The sequence below is a fragment of the Dendropsophus ebraccatus genome, chromosome 5 (assembly GCF_027789765.1).
Source record: "Dendropsophus ebraccatus isolate aDenEbr1 chromosome 5, aDenEbr1.pat, whole genome shotgun sequence".
NCBI classification, from domain to species: domain Eukaryota; kingdom Metazoa; phylum Chordata; class Amphibia; order Anura; family Hylidae; genus Dendropsophus; species Dendropsophus ebraccatus.
In genome coordinates this window covers 102486072-102509584 of record NC_091458.1, presented here as the reverse complement: position 1 = coordinate 102509584, position 23513 = coordinate 102486072, and the positions used below count along the sequence as shown (strand labels likewise).

At 38.7% G+C, this 23513-nt stretch overlaps 1 protein-coding gene across 1 annotated transcript in view; it reads left to right on the top strand.

Annotated features, from left to right (window-relative positions):
* The window catches only part of GABRG3 (gamma-aminobutyric acid type A receptor subunit gamma3), a 395342-nt gene that overhangs the window by 44048 nt on the left and 327781 nt on the right, over positions 1–23513 (top strand). Inside the window, exon 3 of the mRNA XM_069972388.1 lies at positions 13059–13126. Within this exon, the coding sequence (XP_069828489.1) occupies positions 13059–13126 (68 nt within the window). The remainder of the gene's footprint in view (positions 1–13058; positions 13127–23513) is intronic.

Genomic DNA, 23513 nt, shown 5'->3' with positions numbered 1-23513 from the left:
TATCTCTTCACTTTCATTACCCAGGCCTCCTTTATGTCTTTTGGTGGAAAAAATACTGACCAAAATACTATGTGTGAACAAAACCTATGTCGCCATTACAATACAGTGTATAATTACATTTTTTTTTCCTTCAATGAAGCTTTCTGAAAGAATTAGCTGAATGTGACACTTTTATTGTAACATTAGGGAGATATAAAATATATCTGTTTAAAAAAAATTATAGTTAAACCTTTCACATTAGCCGTACGGCTATATATGTTCATGCTACCGATGCCCTGTGGCCTGCAGACCTTACTATCTCCACACACAGGCATAATGACAGGCTGCCACAGTCACACAGCTGCCTGCTGCCTGTCATTACCCCTTAAATGCCGCTATGAATGGCTGCTGGAGTCTTCGATCCTTTTCACCATCCAAACAAAAACACCCAACATTGGACTTAATATACCAGGTGCTTCAATGGATTAGATAGCCAGCAAAATGTTGTTGGTAACAGTGACACAATTAGCACACTGCCACACACTAAACACAGGGAACTGATGTAACCTGCAAGTTTTTCAGTTAACTGGCACACTGAGTGACAGCTCCTACTCCAAAGCAATCCTGTCTCATTTAAACCAACTGTCCTGTCCTGCCTGAAGCTATAATCTTTCCTTCTCTCTCTCTCTGTCTCTGTCTCTGTCTCTGTCTCTCTCTCTCTCACAACTCTACACCGATACTTCTCTTAGTCCAACAACTGAACAACGACTTCCTTTTCCCTGCTACACTATATAGAAGGGGAGTGGCAGTCAATAGGTGGAGACTTTGAGCAGAAATTGCACTCGCAGAAATTGCACTCACAAAAGGTATTAGGAATAATCCCTTGCTCAAGCCACCTGAAAAACATTTACACCCAAAAATTTGTTAAAGGTTCGATGGAACTTGGCCAAAAATTTGGTTAATTAATAACTAAGCTTTTGGTGAAGTTCGAAAAAAAAACTCATCTCTGCCTGCTTGTTTGTTCTGATGGAACTTCACTTTGAGAAATAAAGGAAAAGGCACTTTTAGGCTATGTTCACACATAGTATTTTCATCAGTCTTTTAGTCAGTGCTCTTTGGCCTCTTCTTATAGTTCTGAATAGTTAGCTCATTCACTGTTTTAAATGAGGATGTGCATTGACATTTTGGGAATGACATGTGCTGTAACATACCGATAAATCTTCTACATGGATGTTTCACAGAGTCAAGTAGATGTGGATGAGGCACACTGAAGGACTCAATCCACATCACAAATTGAGCATCCAAACCATGCAAAGTAAAAATCGGCGACAGAAAGATGTATGTTGGACTTTCACCAGGGGTCCAGTACAAATTCTTCAAAGGGAAACATGTCACACAAACATATTAATATAGTAATGCTGTGTACAGGGCCACCATCAGGGCTGGTGAGATGCAGTTTGCCACTGATGGACATTGTAATCTATTGTGGGGACTCACAAGCAACCTCAACCCTGCAATTGCAAAAAATCCATCCGAGACCCCATTCACTTGTATGAGTAATGAAGTTGTGTGAACAGATAGCACAACAAGTAGTGTGACTTGGTGGTCCCATGTGACAGGGAATCACAGTGTAACCCCAGCATAAACACAGTGATACTGATGAAGAGAAATTTTACAGTAGAGAGAAGATTATCCACCTCTCATTTGCTGAAAATGTTTTAATTAATTTAATTAGAAATGTTCTGCATATAAAGCAAGGTGAAAACAACAAAAAATCAAGGAGAAAAAGGTATTATATTTATTCTTTTAGAAAAATTTCCATTTTTTTTACCTTTGTCTAAAAACCAAGACATTTTCAATATTTCAAGTAAGCAAAATGTTCTATATTATATAACTGTATTAAAAGAACATGAAAAATGTCAGTATGCTTTGTGTGCTGCTGTAAGCCAGATGGTGGAGCTATAGTTACCTTGGGACATTTGCTTTGTTAACTGATTATAGTGAATGTTAAGCACTTCTGAAATTATCTAAAGGCAAAAAAAAAATAATTGCAAGGAAAATTATTTGTACTTTAATGAATTCAAATTGCTTGATGCTTTTTAACCCAAGAAACCACGGGGAATACTAGCTGTAACTGTAAATGCTGAAGTTTGCAGGTTTCTAGCTCACAAATCTCTACTCTTTATAGAAAATGAAGATATTTTAATATAATGGCTAGGGAATGCAAGAAATTTACTATATAAGTACAATATCTATAAAACGTACCATTTCAAATATTGTACTTATGCAATATATACAATAGGAGCACTGCACAGAAGGATTTTTAATACATTTAATTTAATAAATAAGTAGGCAACAAAAAATCCAACAATTACTCTTTTTGTGAGAACTTACAGTTTTTAACCCTAAGTACAGGATTTTAGTGCAAAATGACAGCTGTCTATTGATAATGACGGTCACAAATAATGTAATGATCATTATTTGTATCCATCATTATCAATGACGGATTGAGGTAAAATCCAGTAGTTTCCTCCTTTTTATTCTGTCTACAATTGAAGGCCACATTCACACTTTGTATTACAGGCCGCTGTCTGTGATGTTTATCATTACTTTATCTTAATTGGAATATTAGTGCATTCGGGTGTGCCCATGCTCTAATTAAGCATAGCACACAATGCCCCTGGCCACACTTTACATTGTGTGCACATTCTATTCATTAAATAGCAGCCACACAAAATAGACTTGTCAGTTATCTGTGCGGCCACACAGAACCATGGCCACACTGTAAACAGAGTGTATACAGTGCAGCTGTGGTTTAATAGAAAACAATGCAGATGGTTGCTGTCAATAAACAATGGCCGTTGCCGCAAACTGCAACAACAGACATTGCTTATTGATTACAAACGTTGTGTGAACGTGGCCTAACACTACATTATCAAATTCATGTGTTAAAAGCAGTAGACCATAATATGACATGGAGCAGAGTTATCCATATGTACTAGGGTACTTTAGGGTACAATGCTGGTATACTGTACATTGCAGCAAAAAGTATGCAAGTATACCTGTGCAAATCCTTGACTTTATAAGGATTGTTAGCCATAGTTAATTTAAGGGGAATCTGTAACTAGGTTTATACTGCAACCAAGTGGTTGCATTTAGTTTTCCAAGAAACAAGCATTTATCTCCCATTGAGACCCACTTCAATTGGTATTTGATATTTGATTTCAAGCATCTTTGGTCTATTCAAATGGAATTTGAGCTTTCAAATATTTTACTACTCACTCATTTCTACTAAGAAACTTTTTTTTTTCCCCCTGTCTGGATGTTTGTGTTTAGAGGTTAGTCTGTGTTTGTTGTTTAGAGTTTTTCAGAGTGTATGTAAGAAAAAAAATTCCTTTCAGATGGCTGGAGCATTGTTTGTGTTTCCTTATACTGGCTGCATTCATATCTTTTGAAAAATCTTTGAAAAAGTAATAATTCATATGTCAAATTTCTGAAAAAGTCATTATTATGATTTGTGCTAAGGTTTCAGGTCTTAAGAACACCAGATTTATTAAGTATATCCCTAGTTCACCTAACTCTATGAACACCTTTAGCATGGTGTATATATAATCATTTTTAACCTAAAATCAGTGACTAGATTAGTATATTGGTTTCGATATATTCTAATCTAAATTGAAAATATTATCCTGAAAAATGATATTCTGAAGTAAAGACAGTTTTTGTGCATCTTGTCATTACCTTTTATTCTTCTACTCCAAGCAGACTTTAAATCAATCAACGAGAGAGCTAAAACCTGATTAAAGTTGCCCATAGTTAAAAAGACAGAGACATTAGGAAAGCTGTTGACAGTTCATAGGATTTATAATGTTTGAACATTATCACCGTTAATTAAGATGTGCAGATTGATTGATGCAGATCTGAAATTCACAGAAGACTCTCATACTTGGCAATGATAAATACATTCACTAATTTACTTTGATACAGAATACTGAGAATCAATAATCCTCATAATGATATAATGATACCACGTTTTACTTATTCAAGTCTTGAGCATGAAACAATTTAAATGCAAAAAAAGTGAGGAGTGCTTAAAGATAAACTATGTGTTTAATTATGCCTCTGATACTACTAGAAAAATCTCTCTACACTCTACAAATCGCATTGGTTAAACTCCAAGGGAATACCCCTCACCCATGCATATACTTTCATGACCTGAAAGGCGATGGTGCCAGACAGTGTCTCTATCAGTGGGAGGAGGGTGCTAAAGAAGTGCAGTGCAGGCAGGGGATGTTGGGTTGCCAACAGGAGGGCAGCAGATGCAGGTGGTGGATGGCACCAGTGAGCATCGCCCACTCCAGCTGTCAGTGGGGGGGGGTCATACTGATGTGAGGGCTTGAGGTGCAGTCGGCAGTCACTAGTGGCAGTGTCTGATCCTGTCACTGCTGTGCAGAGCCACTGTCTCTCTGGGGGAGGTGCTGTTGGTGAGTGAGTTGACAGTGCCACCCGCTAGTACTATGGAGACAGACCAAATGTTTTGCCGATGGGTGCCCCCCTGCCCCACAGGCCCCATAGCAGTCATATGGTCTGCCTCTATTGTAGCTACGCCACTGCCCCTCCTCCTCCATGGAAAGGATAATTCTTCCTGTAATCCCTTGGCCACTGGATCTCCTTCTAACAAAGCTTCTATTTATTCCAGAGCTACAGGGTTTTCTTGGACTATGATTTGGCCCAGGTTGTAGTTGTCTGTTATCTCTGAAGTGACCAAATCACCTAATATCTATGAAATTTCTCAGTTAAGGTCTGATATGCTTCTGCACAGTTGCTATCAGTTGCTTTATGAAAATTTTGAATTTCTGGTTCTATCATCTGCTAACCATCCAGTCTTGGTTCCACTTATTCAATCCTGCTTCTCATTGAATTAATGGATAACTTATCTGCTGGGAATCCATATTTTTCTAGAGACTCTTTCACATTGTTTCTCCTCCTAATCCTCTGTTACCTCTTTTGCTAGGGCTTCTGCTGGGCTACTTTGACAGTAGTAGTTTGCTTATGTGGTCTCCAAACAGAACAAACCTAGAGAAAGACTTGATCTCTAAGGTACAATTACATGGGCCGACTAGCTACCAAATAAGGCAGATATCACTTCATATAATAGGGCCAAAGGTCAGTCAATGAATGAGCAAATGCTTGCTAGTTGGCTGATTAATTGTTATGTAAAAATGTCATAAACCCCTTTTAGCTACCTGTAGACTAATCCATAAACTATTAACCTCAAACAATCAAGTCCCCAGGCGTCTATCTTTCAACATTTCAATATCATTCTCACATATAGGCTAGCTGACAAAAATTGTAGGGTTAATTCTTAATGTTGCTCTTAATTTGTCTGAAAAGCCAGTGCACCTCATAGATCACATTTTTTTCTATCCCATGTCATCCCCCTCATTATTTGTCCTTTGTACCACCTTTTTTCCCTCACTGGGTTCTGCGCTGCATACGGTACAAAGCTCTATGTTGTATGATTAATCAGAGAGGTTACACTCCATACAGTTGCTAATAAGAGCCTACTAAAGATAGCCAATTTTACTTTTTCAGGAATAACCTCTGAACTACAAAAAGCCGAAAGGTTCTTCCAATCCTCACAATATAGTTTCTGATTAAACAGTTTACTTTATGTCCAGTTTCTAAATATTTCTTTGAATTTCCCAATTTATCATTGAGAGATTAAGGGCCAAATGTAATAATTTAAACCCTTTAAGGACGGAGCCAGTTTTCATTTTTGTGCTTTTGTTCTTTCCCTCCTCGTGTTTAAAAGACCACTGCACTTGCATATTTTCCCCTACAGACCCACACGAGCCCTTATTTTTTGCAACACTGCAAAACCAGAAAAGAATTACATGTGCAGTAAACTTGAAAAAAAAAAAGGTGCAATTCCTTTTTTCAGGCGTTTCGTGTTTACACTGCTCACCCTATGGTAAAATTGTTATCTATGTTACCCAAGTCAGTGTGATTACAATAAAATGTAACATGCATGACTTTTATTTTATTTGATGACTTTAAAAAATTAAAACCTTTTTAAAAAACGAAATGTGTTTAAAATTGCTCTATTCCCAGCCTTATACAAATTTAGGCTATGTTCACACTACGTAAAACAACGGCCGTAGTTTTCACCGCAAAACTACGGCCGTTGTTTTGAGGATGGGACAATATAGCAATTCGTACGAACTACGGTAGTACAGTTCACACAGCGTATAAGACTACAGCCGTGAATTTCAATGCGGCCGCACACTTAAAATTTACTTCGGCCAAATTCAACTTTATTTTAATGTAAAAAATTTACTCAGTGGTTTATTCGGCTAGTCGCAGTGTTTTAATTAAATGACATGTTTCAGCCCGATTAAAAACATGCTGGGAATCAAAATTAAACAATTGTCTTGGCCTCAAAATAACGGCCGTTGAGAATAATGGCCGTTGTTTTACATAGTGTGAACATAGCCTTATTGTTTGGTCTATTGGGCTGTGTGAGGTGTCATTTTTTGCGCCATGATCTGTGTTTTTTTTTTTTTTTTCGCTACCTTGTTTGCAAAATTGCGACTTTTTGATCACTTTTTATTACATTTTTTCTGGACTTGATGTAAACAAAAATGCGCAATTTTGCACTTTGGCGTTTTTTGCGCTTATGTCGTTTACATTGCAAGATCAGGAATGTCATAATTGAATAGTTAAGGTGATTACGCATGCAGCGATACCAAATGTGTTTATTTACGACCTGGAGAGAGAAAGGAGCGCTGCAGCTCACACCTACGGCTGACACTAATGCCTCTTGGCTACATTTAAAAACCGTCAGGGTATTGGTATATATTTGATCAAACCATATTGCCTCATGTACCTATGCTAACTTAACACTGTTGGTCAGCGACCACCAACCCCTGCAAAGCAAGCACAATATATTTATTTATTTAATTTTTATTTATAAAATGGGAAAAGGGGGGTGATTTTTTTTTTTTTTTTTTTTTTTTTACACATACAGCAATTAGATGTCCCCTGGGAGACTTCTATATACACAGCACTGATCTCCCAATGGGATATCAGTGCTGTGTATATAATAGAGCAATGATCCATCAGATCAGTGCTCTATTATACTGGTCTGCTGCAGACCAGATACATGAACTGCTGCAAAGTTTCTCTTCTGCTTCAGGCAAGCCCCCTTGGGCACACAAATTTTTTAGTGACCTTAGTATATAAACTAGAAATTAGCAAATCGCTGATCTCAACAAAGCAAATCGCTTTGTTTGATCACTGATCCACTCACTAAGCCCGCTGGCTTTAACCCTTAGAGGATGGGGCCAATTTCAATTTTTGCATTTTCGTTTTTTTCCTACTTGTAATTAAAAGGCCATAGCAGTTGCATTTTTTCACCTAGAAACCCACATGAGCCCTTATTTTTTTTATTGTACTTTGCAATGACAGGCTTAATTTGTTCATAAAGGACACTGCAAAAGCAGTAAAAAATTAAATGTGTGGTGAAATTGAAAAAAAAAACAAAAAAACATTTTTTTTTTTATTTGGAGGGTTTTTGTTTTTACGCCACTCGCCCTGGGGTAAACTGTCTTGTTAAATATGTTCCTCAAGTCGTTACGATTACATTACGGCGCAGACCCCAGCCGGGTAAGGACATGGGGATCACCCCTCCGTGATCGCATCATGGGGGGGGGGGGGGGGCGATCCCCCCAGTAGACACCAGGGAATCGGCTGCAAGTAGTAATCAGATGCAGCTGTCAACTTTGACAGCTGAATCTATTTACTTAATTAGTGGGCATGGCGATCGGACCGTGCCCGCTAATAGCCGCGGTCCCATCCGCTCTGAACACCACTAGGCGGCCCAGGACCTACCTGTAAGCCCAGGGTCGTCTAGGGGTTAAGCGCTGCTCTGTTCCCTGGCGCTCCACCTCGGGTGTCAGGAAAAAGATGGATCCAATCCTAGGAAATTGGAAGAAGGTTCCCAGGATTGGATCCAGATTTTCCCAGCATCCTTGGACAAGTGGCAGGTAGCTGAGCAGCACTGAAAGCTGGCGGACTTAATGAGTGGAGCAGTGATCAAACAAAGGGTTGAGATCAGCGATTCGCTCATCTCTAATGTAAACCATTGTTCTTTGTAATTTCTCTTTAAGGAAGGCAGTCTGCAGAAATAGTCTGGGATTATAGCAAATGCAAAAAAATACCAACATACATTTTGTTTAATCATTGATGGTAAACAAACCCTAACTTATTACTATTTACTTAGCTTTGCATGATAAATGTCAACATTGTACTTCAGGAGCTGTAGTCTTTTTCTAGGACTTTTTTTCTTGAGATTTTATGAATTTGGTTTTAAATGCAATTAGCGAATATTTTATTCTCATGGCAATTATAGAGATAAATGTTCCACAGGTACTAGTATAATAATTTACCTGCATCAAAAATTAGTTTAAGTCTACTGTGAATACTGATTGACTAAATGTTGATATGTCTGCTTCAAATTTAAACCAAAGATATTGTAAGTTTACTAGATGCAACTACATTTAATCATTCTCTCATTTGTAGTCTGTTCATTCTAACAATTTATAACTTTTCACATAAAAGTTTCAGCTCTTATTATTCATCCATGAATCAACTTTAAGAATTGCTTGTAATACACAATTTTACATGTTATGGCTAAGTTTTGTATGACTGAACAGGAAATAATCTATTTGTCTATTTTTCACTAAGTCAAAAACCTAGTTTATGCACAAAGTTGTGTTATCTTTATATGCAAGACAGACTACAAATCCTCTCTTCTGTTATCTTTGCCTACAAGACAGGCAAAATCTTTCTTCATTTACTACTCAACTATAGCTAGTAATTCAGTTGGTTGCATTTTGATAAAAAATAAAAAAAGTAATGAAAAAATGTCATGCTGCTTACACTGTACTTGCTGAATTTGCAGATCCCCATATTCAAATAATAAATTACTTTATATATTGTAGGTGTAATATATTTTCCTTCCTAAAATTATACAAAAATTAGGTTATAGAAAAATGTCATTTTAGGAGGTTAAACTGACCATAGAAATTTTACCTTTTGCTGCATAATTACATTCAGGCCTATAGGGTGGCAGTATAGAGGTATCAAGAGGGCCCAGGAAGTGAGTACTCTGTGCATTCAGCAGCTGGAAACTGTGACTAAAAGCTGGAACAGAGAGATTTCCACTGCCAGCTATTTTAACTGTTTATTTTAATTCTGACATCAGCATTTAACCCTTTAAGGACAGAGCAAATTTCGATTTTTGCGTTTTCGGTTTTTCCTCCTTGTGCATAAAAGGCCATAGCACTTGCATTTTTCCACCTAGAGACCCACATGAGCACTTATTTTTTGCGTTACTAATTGTACTTTGCAATGACAGGCTGAATTTTTGCATAAAGTACACTGCGAAACCAGAAAAAAATTCAAAGTGTGGTGAAATTGAAAAAAAAAACTCATTTTGTTTATTTGGGGGAAATGTGTTTTTACGCCATTCGCCCTGGGGTAAAACTGACTTGTTATATATGTTCCTCAAGTCGTTACGATTAAAACGATATGTAACATGTATAACTTATATTGTATCGGATGGCCTGTAAAAAATTGAAACCATTGTCAACAAATATACAACACTTAAAACTGCTCCATTCCCAGGCTTATAGCGCTTTTATCCTTTGGTCTATGGGGCTGTGTCAGGTGTCATTTTTTGCGCCATGACATGTTCTTTCTATCGGTACCTTGATTGCGCATATACGACTTTTTGATCGCTTTTTATTACAATTTTTCTGGATTTGATGCGACCAAAAATGCGCAATTTTGCACTTTAGGATTTTTTTGCGCTGACGCCATTTACCGTACGAGATCAGGAATGTGATTAATTAATAGTTCGGGCGATTACGCACGCGGCGATAGCAAACATGTTTATTTATTTATTTATTTATTTACTTTTATTTATAACCTGGGAAAAGGGGGGTGATTCAGACTTTTATTAGGGGAGGGGGCTTTTTACTATTAACAACACTTTATTTTTTACTTTTACACTTATACTAGAAGCCCCCCTGGGGGACTTCTAGTATAAGTGCTTTGATCTCTCATTGAGATCTCTGCAGCATAGATATGCTGCAGAGATCCATGAGACAGGCACTCGTTTACTTCCGGCTGCTGCAGCCGGAAGTAAACGAGTGCCGAGTCGGGGACGGCGCCATCTTGGAGCGGTCCCCGGCCGGCTTCATTTACGGAGATCGCTCCTCCGGGATAACATCCCGGAGGAGCGATCTCCCCACTAGACACCAGGGATGACGCTGCGTCCGGTAATCGGATGCAGCTGTCAACTTTGACAGCTGCATCCGATTACTGTATTAGCGGGCACGGCGATCGGACCGTGCCCGCTAATACCTACGGTCCCGGGCTACACGCGGCACCCGGGACCGGCGCGGCCCCGCTCTGAACTCCCTTACCGGCATCAGGGCGTAAATTTACGCCCGATGTCGTTAAGGGGTTAAACAATTTAAATACATTTCATTGGTGGTCTGGTTGCGGAATTTGCTTTCTTGGATGCAATTGTGGATAGCTGATACATTGTAGAGGCTGCCAGAGGCCTCTGTTAGGCCTCGGATACTGTTGTGGATTAGCGTTTGCTATCTAGCAGCTATGTAGCAGCCGGTAACAATCAAGTGCTGAAAGCATCAATCAATGCATTGCATATATACTGCATTGATCTCTTTGAGCAATAATGGTATTGCTCATAGAAGTCTCCTAGGGGGAACTACAAAAGTGTAATTTTTTTTCTAAAGCTCGGTAATCAAATCTGAATACTTGTAAATAATTATTAACTAATAAGAGAAACTCATTTATAACAATGAAAACATAAAGCATTAGAAACAGTAATGATAGTATAGTTATTTGAAACTTTTTATTTTATGCTATCATTGTCACTTATGACTCTTGCACACTGGAGAATAAATTTACTGGGTAAAGACATTTACACTGACATCTTTTTATTTTTAGCATGCCATGTGCCGCTATGACCCATCCTACACATTAAGGGGTGGGAGGTATCATCCCTGTGCCTTGGGGTAGACTGCAAAAGATGCACATTTTTCAGCAAACCGAGTAGTTCAATCAAACATTTATGATGTATTGACAGTTTGCAATCTGTATGCTAGATGAGTAGGGAGGGAGCAATCTAAACGCTAGATGAGTAGGCAGAAATGGGACACGGCATGTCATTTAGTTGGCATGGCTTCCTCCTGTGCCCTGCAAACAGGTGGAAATCTGCACCAGCACACTTCTGCCACAGCCACCAGATTTATTGAGAGCTGTGTGCCTCTTAACGTATCCAATGTAGTACACAGGGGCAGGGATTTAGTTAAGTTCTGATAGATCACCATTAGCTTTTTCAGAGATCATTTGCACAGACCAATTTATTTTGCAAAAATAAAAAAGAAAATTATAAAGAAAGAAATGTAAGCCATGTGATAAATTTGCCCTTTCTGCTATCTCACATAAGATATTTGCACCTTTCATATTTTATTTGTATAACCTTCAAAAAATATTATAAATAATATTTAGTGTAAGTGTTGTATATTTATATTAAAGCGTAACTGTCATTTCAGGGCCATTTTTCTGAAAACAATAAATATCTATAGTGCAAGCAATTTTAAGAAACTCTGTAATAGGTTTTATATACCAAAAGAGTTTCCTTCTGTACTGAAAAAAAGCAGTTTTTCTATTTCACCCCAGAGAGGAGTGAGAGGAGTGAGTGAGCACGGAGCAGTCCTGCACAGCAAAACACCCTGCAATCTTCTCTTAGCAAGTTACTAGATAACAACTGACCTTTCTGACCCCTGAATCCAGCGTTTTAGGTGCCCAGACTACAAACAGCTGACCTTCATGTCACCTCTTCCTGCTCCCTCATCTCCCTCAGCCCCTCCCCCTTTCATAGGCTTACAATGGAGACAGCAGAACCCGTCTTCACTGGCTTCTTTGTAATGAAGACGGCTTTGCCTGATAATGCACAGATAAGAAGGGGGCGGGGAGGCTTGACAGTCACACTTTTAAGTATAAATAACAGCAAAGTGGAGAGAACTGTGGTAATATAAAATGGCAAAGGCTATGTTCCCACAACATTTTTTTCTTGTCCGTTTATAATTTTTAAAACGACGTAAGTCATTTTAAGTCTAAAACTACGTCCGTTATTTTTAGGAATAGCTGTCCGTAAGTGCAAAAGCAGCTGCTGGTACATTATTCAAGTTTAGGTGGACAAATGGGCATTTGGTAGTGTCTTTAATTGAAAGCCCAATGAAAACAGAGCAAGGATGGTCAAAAAAAAGAAACTGTATGTGAAAAAAAAAAACTGCTGTCCGCTATTAGCAAAAGACACCCAAAAATAATTGACATGATCGTTGTTTTGACGTTCGCGCCTATAACGTCCGTCATTTTATACACTGTGTGTATTAGATGTCTGTTATTCCATTGACTTCAATGCATTGCATTGCAGCCAGTTAAATCGCGGCAATAGCGGATGTATTTTTAAAAAAAAAAAGTGTCTGTTTTTTCTCTTTTTTTGACATTGTGTGAACATAGCAAAAGGCAGAAATCATACTTTTCTGTATTAACACTCAGATGCTTCGAAAGTGTCGCACTAATCATGTGCTTCTTTTTTCTGGGTATATGTCAGCATACTGTCAAAAAGTTCCTATGGCAAACCTGTGCAGGGACCATTTGACTTAATAGACTTAAAATAATTTGTTTTTGACTACATTTGGTTTATTTCTGAGCATATCCTGTTATTTTGAGTCCTGCCAAATAACATGGCAATAAACCATACATAATCTCTAGTAGAATATATGTGGTATACTAAACTTAACTGGCCCAGAACCTGTACTGTATGTTGCATTTAAATAGTATGAACCCAACTACTATTATTATTATAAGAAGTATTAATAATGATTTTAGCATTAGTTCTGTAGGTATATAATAGGGATTATTGTGCTATATATTTACAGCATATGTAATGTAAATTTATGTCTCTTTTTCCATAGTTAAACCCACAGTTATCGATGTGGACATATATGTTAACAGCATTGGACCAGTTTCGTCAATAAACATGGTAAGATATTATTTACATATTTAAGGTTAGTTTTTAAAGATAAGCGTTATTGTTACATTGTTTACACAGTTTGTATTATATATAGTATACATTGCTAATGTTATGACATTGTAAAAAGTATGATTGTGGTATGTGCTGATTTATGTCACGATAGAATAAGCACTGGGATACATTTCTTATGGCAAATGTGCCCAAATTTGCAATTTGCGCTGAAAATTTGGATTTTATGACTTATGCATTACGTTTATGATGTAGTTTGGATATATTTTAGATGTTTTTGCATGCTTGTCAAGTGCCATGGCAGTAGCTGGAAATGGGATGTGACTTGAATCTGACATAAAGTATTAGTATAAAGTAAGCCAATTATTAGGAGGTAAAGACAGTCAAATGTATTGAACAGCATGCATTAAAGGGATAAATCTGGCATATTCTTAAGCTGTCTAGTCTAACACTGTCTGTACAGTATTGGTAAATCTGGCTCAAACTTGTATTGGGTTGTTGTTAAGACTTGAAGAGAGGTTGATTTTACTATCCTGGCACCAAACCTGGTTTGTTTGTGTTTTATGTCTGATTTGGCCAGTTCCAAGGGCATAATATGGGTCTTTATGCTGTATTTGATATACCATTTGAATCTTTCTGTAGAGTAAATTTATATTTTTTTAGGCCATGTTCACACTATGTATTTTTTGATTAAACAGCGGCCGTTGTTTCAAGTTTGCAACAACGGGCATTATTTAGTCACAGCAGCCAATCACAAACAGTAGACGCTAAACTATGAAAATGTCAATACAATACAATATGCTCATTTGTATTACAATCTGTTTTTTTGTGTGGTCAGAACAGTAACTAGGCAATATTGTAGGAAAAAAACTTCTCCATATGTTTTTATATTTGTGTTTTTAAACATATATGTTCAATACTTACAGACTGAGGCTATATTCACACTATATAAGTTTCGTAATTTACAACGGCCGTGATTACTTCGGAACTTACAAAATGCAGTCTTCTAAGGTATCCCGGAGTGTATTCACATAGGGGGACATGTGTCAACGGGCAAATTTTTTTTTTTTGGCGTAAAGTGCCCATTTGCAAATGGCCATTTTGCGAATAAAATATTCGCCGGGGGGCGGGGAGAGGATGTGGAGGGGGCGGAACGGGGGCGCGGACTCAGAGTCCACGCAATTCATTATTATTTTCTCTTAAAGATACCCATAAAATCTATTCCAGCTCTGAGCTGGCGTAGGTTTTCTGCCGTGCGCACCGGCGCGCATGGGATTTATGTAGAGGCAGTCCGCCTCTACATAAATCTCCGTAGTGCCGGAGCTGTGGGGACATTTTTAAGTCCGGCGCAGAAAATGCCAGACTTAATAAATGTCCCCTATAGTATACATTCTGGCTGGGATCCCTAGCGGCACCGCAAGAAACTGACATTTCAGTTTTCTGCAGCCGCTATACAGTGAATAGTGGCCGCAGAAAATCTGTCAGTGCACACAATAGAGCGTGTGGCTCCGTCTGCTTGCTCCATAGTGTGCAGTGGGGAATTCGGATGTGAATTCAGCGGCAGAGAAGATCATCCGCTGTCTATGACACCAGCCGTTCCGTTACCCAGCCGGGTTATGGAACGGCCAGTGTCTCACGCTGTGAGAACATGGCCTGAAAGTGCTAGTTTAATATTATTAACGTTTAGCCGACTGAATACCTTTTTGCTTACAGTGAGAAAACAGAGCATTTGTGTAATAGCCAGTCAGTCTGTTGACATTCTACATACCAACATTTTAATTAAAGATTCAATTAATAATAACTTGTTAAGCTTTATCTTCTTAAGTGCAGTAAATCAATTTCTGTTGTCATAACGTCATTACTCATTATGTATTGGTTGCTTCTCTTGTTAATTCTAAGCCAACGTTCACACACAGTAAAACAAGGACCATTGCTTAGCAATGGCCATTGTTATAGTGTCCGAACACTGGCAGATGTTTGCATGTTCCTGCGGCCGTCAGAGCTCTGACAGCCGCAGGAACATTTATTTCCATATGGCCCATTTGGGGTGTTTATGGAAATTAAGCATTGATTTCCATACACACCACAGATGAACAGACTGCATCCATGTGTGCATGGAAGATTAATAACGGCTGCTGGGCATGGAACGGCAGCCGTTATTAACCCCTTAATGACGGAGCCAATTTTTTTTTGTGTGTGTTTTCGTTTTTTCCTTCTCGTGTTTAAAAGGCCATAGCACTTGTACTTTTTCCCCCTACAGAGTGACATAAGCCTTAATTTTTTGCGCCACTAATTGGACTTTGTAATGGCAGACTTAATTTTTGCATAAGATATGCTTCAAAAGCAGAAAAAAAATTATATGCGCTGTGAAATTGAAAAAATGTGGGTGGGAGGGGCTTAATTTTTACACCATTCGTCCTATGTTAAAACTGACATGTTATATATGTTTGGTACGATTAAAACAATATGCAACTTGCATAACCTTTATATTCTTTGATGGATTTAAAAAAATGTAAACCTTTTACAGAAAAGAAACGTTTCTTAAAATTGCTCTATGACCATGCTTAGAATGCTTTCATTCTTCGGTCTATGGGGCTGACAGTACCTTGATGGCGTATATGCGACTTTTTGACCGCTTTTGATTACAGTTTTTCTTGATTTGATGCTACAAAAAAATGCAAAATTTTGCACTTTGGTGTGTTTTTTTTTGCGCCTATGCAGTTTACCGTGTAAGATAAGGAATGTGATAATTTAATAGTTTGGAAGATTACGTGCAGCAATACCAAACATGTTTATTTATTTTTATTTATAAAATGGGAAAAGAGGGGTGATTTAGACTTTTTTATTAGGGGAGGTTTTTTTTTTTTTTACTTTATACAGTAATTAGAAGTCCCCCTGCTTTATACAGCACCGATCAAAGAGATCTGTGCTCTATTGGTTTGGCTTGTTGCAGACCAAATCAATAGAATACCAAGCCGGGATCAGCGTCATTCCAACGCTGAGGCCCGGGCCGGTAAGATGAAGAGGGGGGATCCCGCCACAAGACCCCAGGGGAAGGCCCAGACCTGGACCAATCAAAACTTTTGACAAGTCTCTATGACAGTGACACTTTAACCCCTTAACGACGGATGACGTACATTTATGCCATCTCGACGTTAGGGGAGTTCAGAGCCGGGCTGCACCACAACCCCGCTCTGAACTGCTGCGATCCCGACTGCTATCTGCAGCCCTGGACAGTGGCTATAAGGGGGAGCGGCCAATCGCCGCTTTCGCTAATTAAGACTGTTAAATGCAGCTGTAATACATGACAGCTGCATTTTACGGTCTTAGGCTATGTGCACACACTGTATGAGACCGGCTATTCCGTGACCCGGCTGGGTCTCTGGCCGGATCATCTTTCCGGCCGTGGAGCTCTGATGTGGGCGCATCAGCGCGCGCCCGCATCAGAGGTTCCCAAAGCCGGAGCCGCTTGCTTCACTGTGTGAACTGACAGGTCTTTCTGCAGCCGGAATTCACTGAATTCCGTCTGCAGAAAACTGACCTGTCAGTTTTTTCTGGCGCCACACAGGATCCCGGCCGGAGCTCCAGCCGGGATCCAATTGACAATAAGGCTATGTTCAACCCCGCAAAACTACAGCTGTAGTTCTGCGGCGAGAACTATAGCCATAGTTTTACGTAGTGTGAACATAGCCTTAATTAGCGGAAGCGGCGATTGTCCGCTCCCCTTTATAGCCACTGTCCTGGGTTACAGATAGCAGTCGGGATCGCAGCAGTTCAGAGTGGGGTTGCTTTGCAGCCCCGCTCTAAACTCCCCTAACAACGAGATGGCGTAAATGTACGTCATCCGTCGTTAAGGGGTTAAAGTGTCACCGTCACTTTAGAATACTTTTGACATGTCATAGAGACGTGTCAAAAGTTTTGATTGAGCCAGGTCTGAGTGTGCAGACCTGTAACGATCGGAAGTTAAAGCCGAGAGAAAATGCAAAGCTACAGCGCATCTTCTCCCGGCTCTTACTCCTGATCAGTACGAGTCTGAACACTCACACCCGGACCGATCAGAAAACTTTTTGACATGTCTTAGAAACATGTCAAACGTTTTGAAGTGACAGTGACACTTTAATTGACATGATCATTCTTTTACATGGCCGCACCAAAACAATGCAATGCAATGTTGCCCAGGCTGAAAAGAACTGCCACTGTTTTCACTGCTTTTCTTTGTCTATAAAAACATGTATTAAAGAGCGCATGAACAGATAATCTGAAACAAAGACTAATATTCGCTTCTGGATCTTTTTTTTTTTTTTTTTTTTTTTACAGAGGACCTCTTTCCCAAAATGCACTGAAGCATTTGTTCCTTACATTGTTATCACCCATGGCTATAATAGAATTACTGTTTTTAACCCCCACAGTAAGGTCTGTAAAAGACGAGACTGTGCTTGATGAGACAGAGACTGATGGTGTTTGATTTCAACCTATTGTGAATTATTTCCATGTATCACAGCATTATTCACATCTCATTGAATATCAGTTTACTGCCATAAAAATCCCTGTTAGACTGTGTCAAGAAGACAAGTGTCAATTTGTTATAGTGGTTTGTAATTTCAGGCACAGTAATCGTAGATTTGCTTAGCAGATGGGACCTTTAGCTCTCCTTGTGACATTAGCTAAACCAATGGTCCAAGCATGCTTTAACAGTCTGAAGTTTTCATAGCGTGCTGTGGCTTTAACAACAGGTGAGAAGTCTAGGGGTAGGCGGCATTCTAGTAGTACTCACATGTGTATAAACAAAAAAGTAAAGACTACATTTTAGACTACTGCTATAGCATAGAAAGAGTAACATTAGAGATGAGGAATGTGGTGTATTGGCTGGAACTGGAAATAACTGAAAAACTGGCCTTTTGCCTGCATAGATGCCATGGTCACTAGGGACAGTGGCATTAAAAAGGCTTTTTTTATCTGTTCAGCCTTGGGGTTGGGAGGGAGGGAGGGGGGGGCATAAAAAAGCATTTACTTACCTTCCTCACTCCATTTATCGCTGATTCCTTGAAGCCAGTGCTCTTGCACAATGCTTGCTGTCGTCACATGCACTGTCCACTAAGCTAATGAGCAGCTGCAACAGAGTTGCTTTGACCTCAGGACCAGCTCTGGGGTAACATCAGTAGCGGTGGAAGCAAGAATAATAAATTAATGCTTTTTTGTGTCCAAACCCCCAACCACGCCCCCCCCCCCTACTAATTATATTCACTGCTTTGATCTTCTAGCTTTTAGCTTCATTATCGCTGCTCAGCCAATCATTTAATCAGTGATAGCCGGGGATCCGCCGCAACTCTCAGCACTGGAGTTGTGCTCCGGTGCTGAGAGTTAACCCTATGGATACTGCGGTCAGCAAGACCGCAGTATCTATATGGCTTGGAGAGACAGTTCTCACTCTACTGAGGGAGAACTGTCTCTCCGTTGTCCATTGGGGCTCTGCGAACTGGTTTCAAAGTCCTGATGGTAGTCATAGATACTGGAAGCCTCAGGCTTCCGGTTTCTATCTACGGAGGTCAGGCATGCGCCTGTCAGCTCTGCTGCCTCCCCTCTCACCCCTGCCACTGATACAAGATTGTAACGGCGGCAGGGGACATCAGAGAGGAGGCAGAGCTAGGGGATCACGACCTGGGCATTGAGGCATCAATGATCCCAGGTTGTGAAAGGGTTAAGATGGAGCTTTACCTTATCAAACAAGCATTAACTCCTTGCCTTGCCTAATTTAAAAAAAAAACTTTATATTTTATTTTATTATAAATTTATATTTATATAAATTTTTACTACAACATGTCTACTTTATGGTGACTTCATTTGGTGAACGTCCTTTTACTTGTTAGGCGGCTTTGAAATTTCAGTTCTGAAGTGGATTTGTGGGGTCTGTATGTTAGTTACCCCCATAAATCCCTCCACTGTAAATACTGCACCCCTCAAAGTATTCAAAGTAACATTTCATAAGTTTATTAACCCTTTGGCTATTTTCACACAACGTCAAAAATATTAAGAAGGCGGCCGATTTTCATATTTAAAATAACATCCATTTTTGCCAAGATTTAACTGACTGCAATGCAATACATTGATGTCAATGGGAAGACAGACATCCAATGCACACAGCATATTGAATAACGGACGTTTTTGCCGCGGGCGTCAAAATAATGAACATGATCATTATTTTCAGACGTCTTTTGCAAACAGCGGACGTTTTTTATTTGTAGTTCACACACAGTTTTCCTTGTGTCACCGTTCTGACTATTAAATTCAATGGACTTTTCAATTAAGCCACAGCCAAAGTCCAATTAGTAACCCAAACTAGTATAATGTACAAACACTCGTCCTGCACTAAGGGGAGGTCAGGCTGCTAAATAAGTCCGTTATTTTAGACTCAAAATGATGGATGTCATTTTAAACGGAGATGAAAAGACGTTGTGTGAACATAGCCATAAGGTGTTGGAGGGGAAATTTAAAAATTAAATTTTTTTAGCAGATATTCTATTTTAATCCATTTATTTCTCTAACACAGAAAATCCTAACTGAGAAATGAAACTAACTATTGATTCCCCTTATTCCAATGTTTCTAGAAATACCCTAAATGTGGCCACAGTACATCAACTGACTCAATCACAGGCCTCAGACGTGATAGAGACCTGGTGAATTTTGGGGCCTTTTTTTAGCCATTATAAGTCACAAAGACATGTTGACGTTTCCATCTGGGGGAAATATGACACCCTGATCTTTTTTTTTTATTAAATTTTTTATGAGGTGGTACGAATAAAAAACACAATTTAGCAGCTGTTTTTCATCATTTTTTTTGTATGCCGTTTACTATATGTTACATGACATGTTTTATTTATTTGTCAGGTCAGTATGATTACAGTGATATCCATTTTATATAGCTTTTCTTATAGTTTATGGCATAGTGATACTCTAACCCCTTCAACCCCTTTTGTGCAACACTATATATTTTCTATGCTTGTGCATCATAGTAAAATATTTGTAAACGTGTAATGCACTGCAATTATGTACTGCAGTGTATTGTACCTCTTTCTTTTTAAAGTGACTGTATCACCAGGCCCAGGCTGAAGCACTGGAGGTGGGCCGAGCCACCCTTAGTGGGAGGAAACTCCCGCCCCTCTATGATAGGGTTCCATTGATTCTAAATGAATTACGTCATAGAGTCGCAGGGGTTTCTTCCCGCTAAGGGTGGGTCGGCCCGCCTCCAGTGCTTCAGCCTGGGCCTGGTGGTACAGTCACTTTAAGTACCAACATGACCTGGGGGCCTCCATTAGGTCTGGCTATTATGGCAATCCAGTGGACTCTCTGGCTGTGGCTTAACACTTTCCTCCCCGCAGAGAAAACAGGAACGCTCAGCTGTGCTAAATGTTTCTATGTATAGGGAGGACAGGGGCCGGACAGTAGAGATAACTAATGGCTGGACAATTATTTAAGTCAAGTATTGAAGGTGATTGACAACCTTAAAAGCTAAGATGACACACTGCTATTTACAGCAGCAACTAATACATTGCTAGTATCTTAGTTATCTATAGGAAAATGTTAAACCTGCTGTCAATGGAGTTAGCTCAGCACTGAACCTTACTTACATGGTGGACTTAAGGAAGGGTTTATCTATAGAAAAAAACATGTGTTGAGCCATTTATAAAGCATGTGTTTATATTGTTAAAGCTAAAACGTAATTTATTAATGTTCTTTTTTTTTCCAACTCTGATCATTTAACATAATTTTTGTTTAGTGTCAACCTATCATATGTGATATGGCTTCTAATTCAATACACTGTAAGATACTAATTGATCTTCCATATGGAGTGTCTGTAACTTTACATGAGAGTTGTGCTTTCGACTACCAAATCTCCATATAACCTTGAGTATGTCACTATGATTTAGGTGCCAAATAAGACTGTGAGCTCTTCACAGCAGGCATTCACAACAAGTTATTGTTCTGGCAGGCCCATCTAAAAATCAATACGCATCCTGCAACATCTTCAACGACAATGAAAATTGTGATTCTCTATATTGGACTCAGGAAGGATGAGACACTTTGGTAACATTCCAACATCCGTTTTCATCCATTTTAGACAGGCATCTTGAGAGTTGTTCATTATAAAGACAGGATTTCAATGGTAACGGATACACCTTTCTTTGATATATTCCAGATTTATTATAAGCACAATAAAGATAATCATTCTCTTTCTGCTCTATACTAGATAAAATATTATTTTCATGTCTGGCTTCTTTGCAATAGCAATTTTTTAAATGTTCTAAAAAACAAAATAGGAATATGCTAGTAAGCATAAATAATATTTACAGCTTTAGGCTATGTTCACACTACGTATATTTGAGGCTGTGTGTTTGAGGCTGTATAGCAACCAAAACAAGGAGTGGATTGAAAACACAGGCTCTGTTCACATAATGTTGTAATTGAGTGGATGGCCGTCATTTAATGGCAAATATGTGCTGTTATTTTAAAACAACGGCTGTTGTATTGAAATAATGGAAGTTATTTACCGTTAACCACTCAATTACAACATTATGTGAACAGCGCCTTTCTGTGTTTTCAATCCACTCCTGGTTTTGGTTGCTATGAGGACCTGACATGAGGACCAAATACAGCCTCAAATATACATAGTGTGAACCCAGCCTTAAAGATAATAGCTTGTCCGAGATTTTTGTTGTTCTTAAAACTTTTTGAACTATCAAGAAGTAGTGAAAAACAAAATGTAACATATGTATCAATTCTTTTTTCATGCCACAGTTTACTATGACTACTTCAAAGTGACAATATTAGGTAGATGTGGGTTTATATTTACAGTACAGAAAACGCTTAGCATAACTAGTGATAGCATAGTTATGAGAATGGCAACACAATAAAAAAAATGAGTGTCCAGTGTTAATATCACGGCACGGAATGTCCATGTAGAAATGTAGTGGATTTAGGTTTATAACTTAACCACCATTGATTGTCCGATTATCTAGTAAATATTTATTTTACTTAAGCAGGCATAAACATTGTAATTTATATTGGCCATAACTAGAGATCAGGGAACAAGCTCTATTGAGTATAGTATTCTCGGGCTACTCGAAAGTATTTGATATTCAAGCAAATACTGCATGCTGCTTGGGTGCTCATGTACTAAAAGCTTGTTGAAAGCCTGAACAGCCATTCAATAAGCTTTAGGCATAATGCATTTCCACAACTGTAAAGTGTACCTGTCATGATGAGACACAATCAGACAATAATGTATAATCATCTGACTGTATCTCCATATTCATGCAGACTCGACCTTCCGGATTAGCAGAAGATCTCTCCGCCCATTCGGAAGGTCAGATTGTGACTGGTACACTTTAAAGTACATGGGGGGGATATACTGTACTCACTGAAGCGATCTTCCTGCTTTACAATTGCAGCCTCAGACGCTAATTGGCTGGGTGGCAATAGTGTAGAAAGATGGAAGACTAAAGTGGTAAGTATAATTTCCCCGCTCCCCTCTACCAATAGAGCACATTCTATTATTTTTAAAGTAACCAGTTACCCTCTGCTCTGCAGAGCGGGGGGCACTTGGTTAAATACTTGAATCGCTCATTGATTTCAATGGGGCTTGTCACTCAAATTAAGGTATCAAGTAATGAAAAATACGCTACTCAAGTAATGAGCATTTGAGTGTTTTGGTGCTCGCTCAACCCTAGGCATAACATTTGTTCAAAATGCCCATACATGACCAATGACACCAAGGAAGGAAAAATTATCTTTCTAGGAAAATTGGAGGGAACTAATACTATGAAAGTTACTAGGCGGGAAAAGGCTCATGAACATTATTTTCTGCCATCAATATTATGTTCCGTAGAGGGAACATAGCCTAAGGGTGTGTGTACATGTCCTTTGAAAAATTTGTCCTGTTGGGTTGTGCAGCAAAATTTGTTCTGTCATGTGCCAAAATCTGACTATACCAAGAATGGGGAAACAACAAAAACTTATTTTTACACTACAAACTTTTATATTCAATTCTTTTATTATACTGTTTGTGCCATAACATACCTCAAATTTTTTATATATACACTTAATATATGTTTATACAATAAACTAGAGAAACCATCAAGAAATAGAAAGCTAGATAAAATTTTATAACTGAGTACTATACGTGTTAAAAGATTAAAATCAGGTTTAACAAGGGACAACTGATATTGCTTGTCACAGCCCCTATTTTTTTTCTATATATAGAGCCATTTACAATAAATTAAAGATTATTCACTGTACAATTGTTGTATTTCCTTTTTTACGGGTCTCTGCTTTACAGCACTGATTATTTGCCATTGTACATTGAAACTAGGATCCCATTACTCGGCCCGTT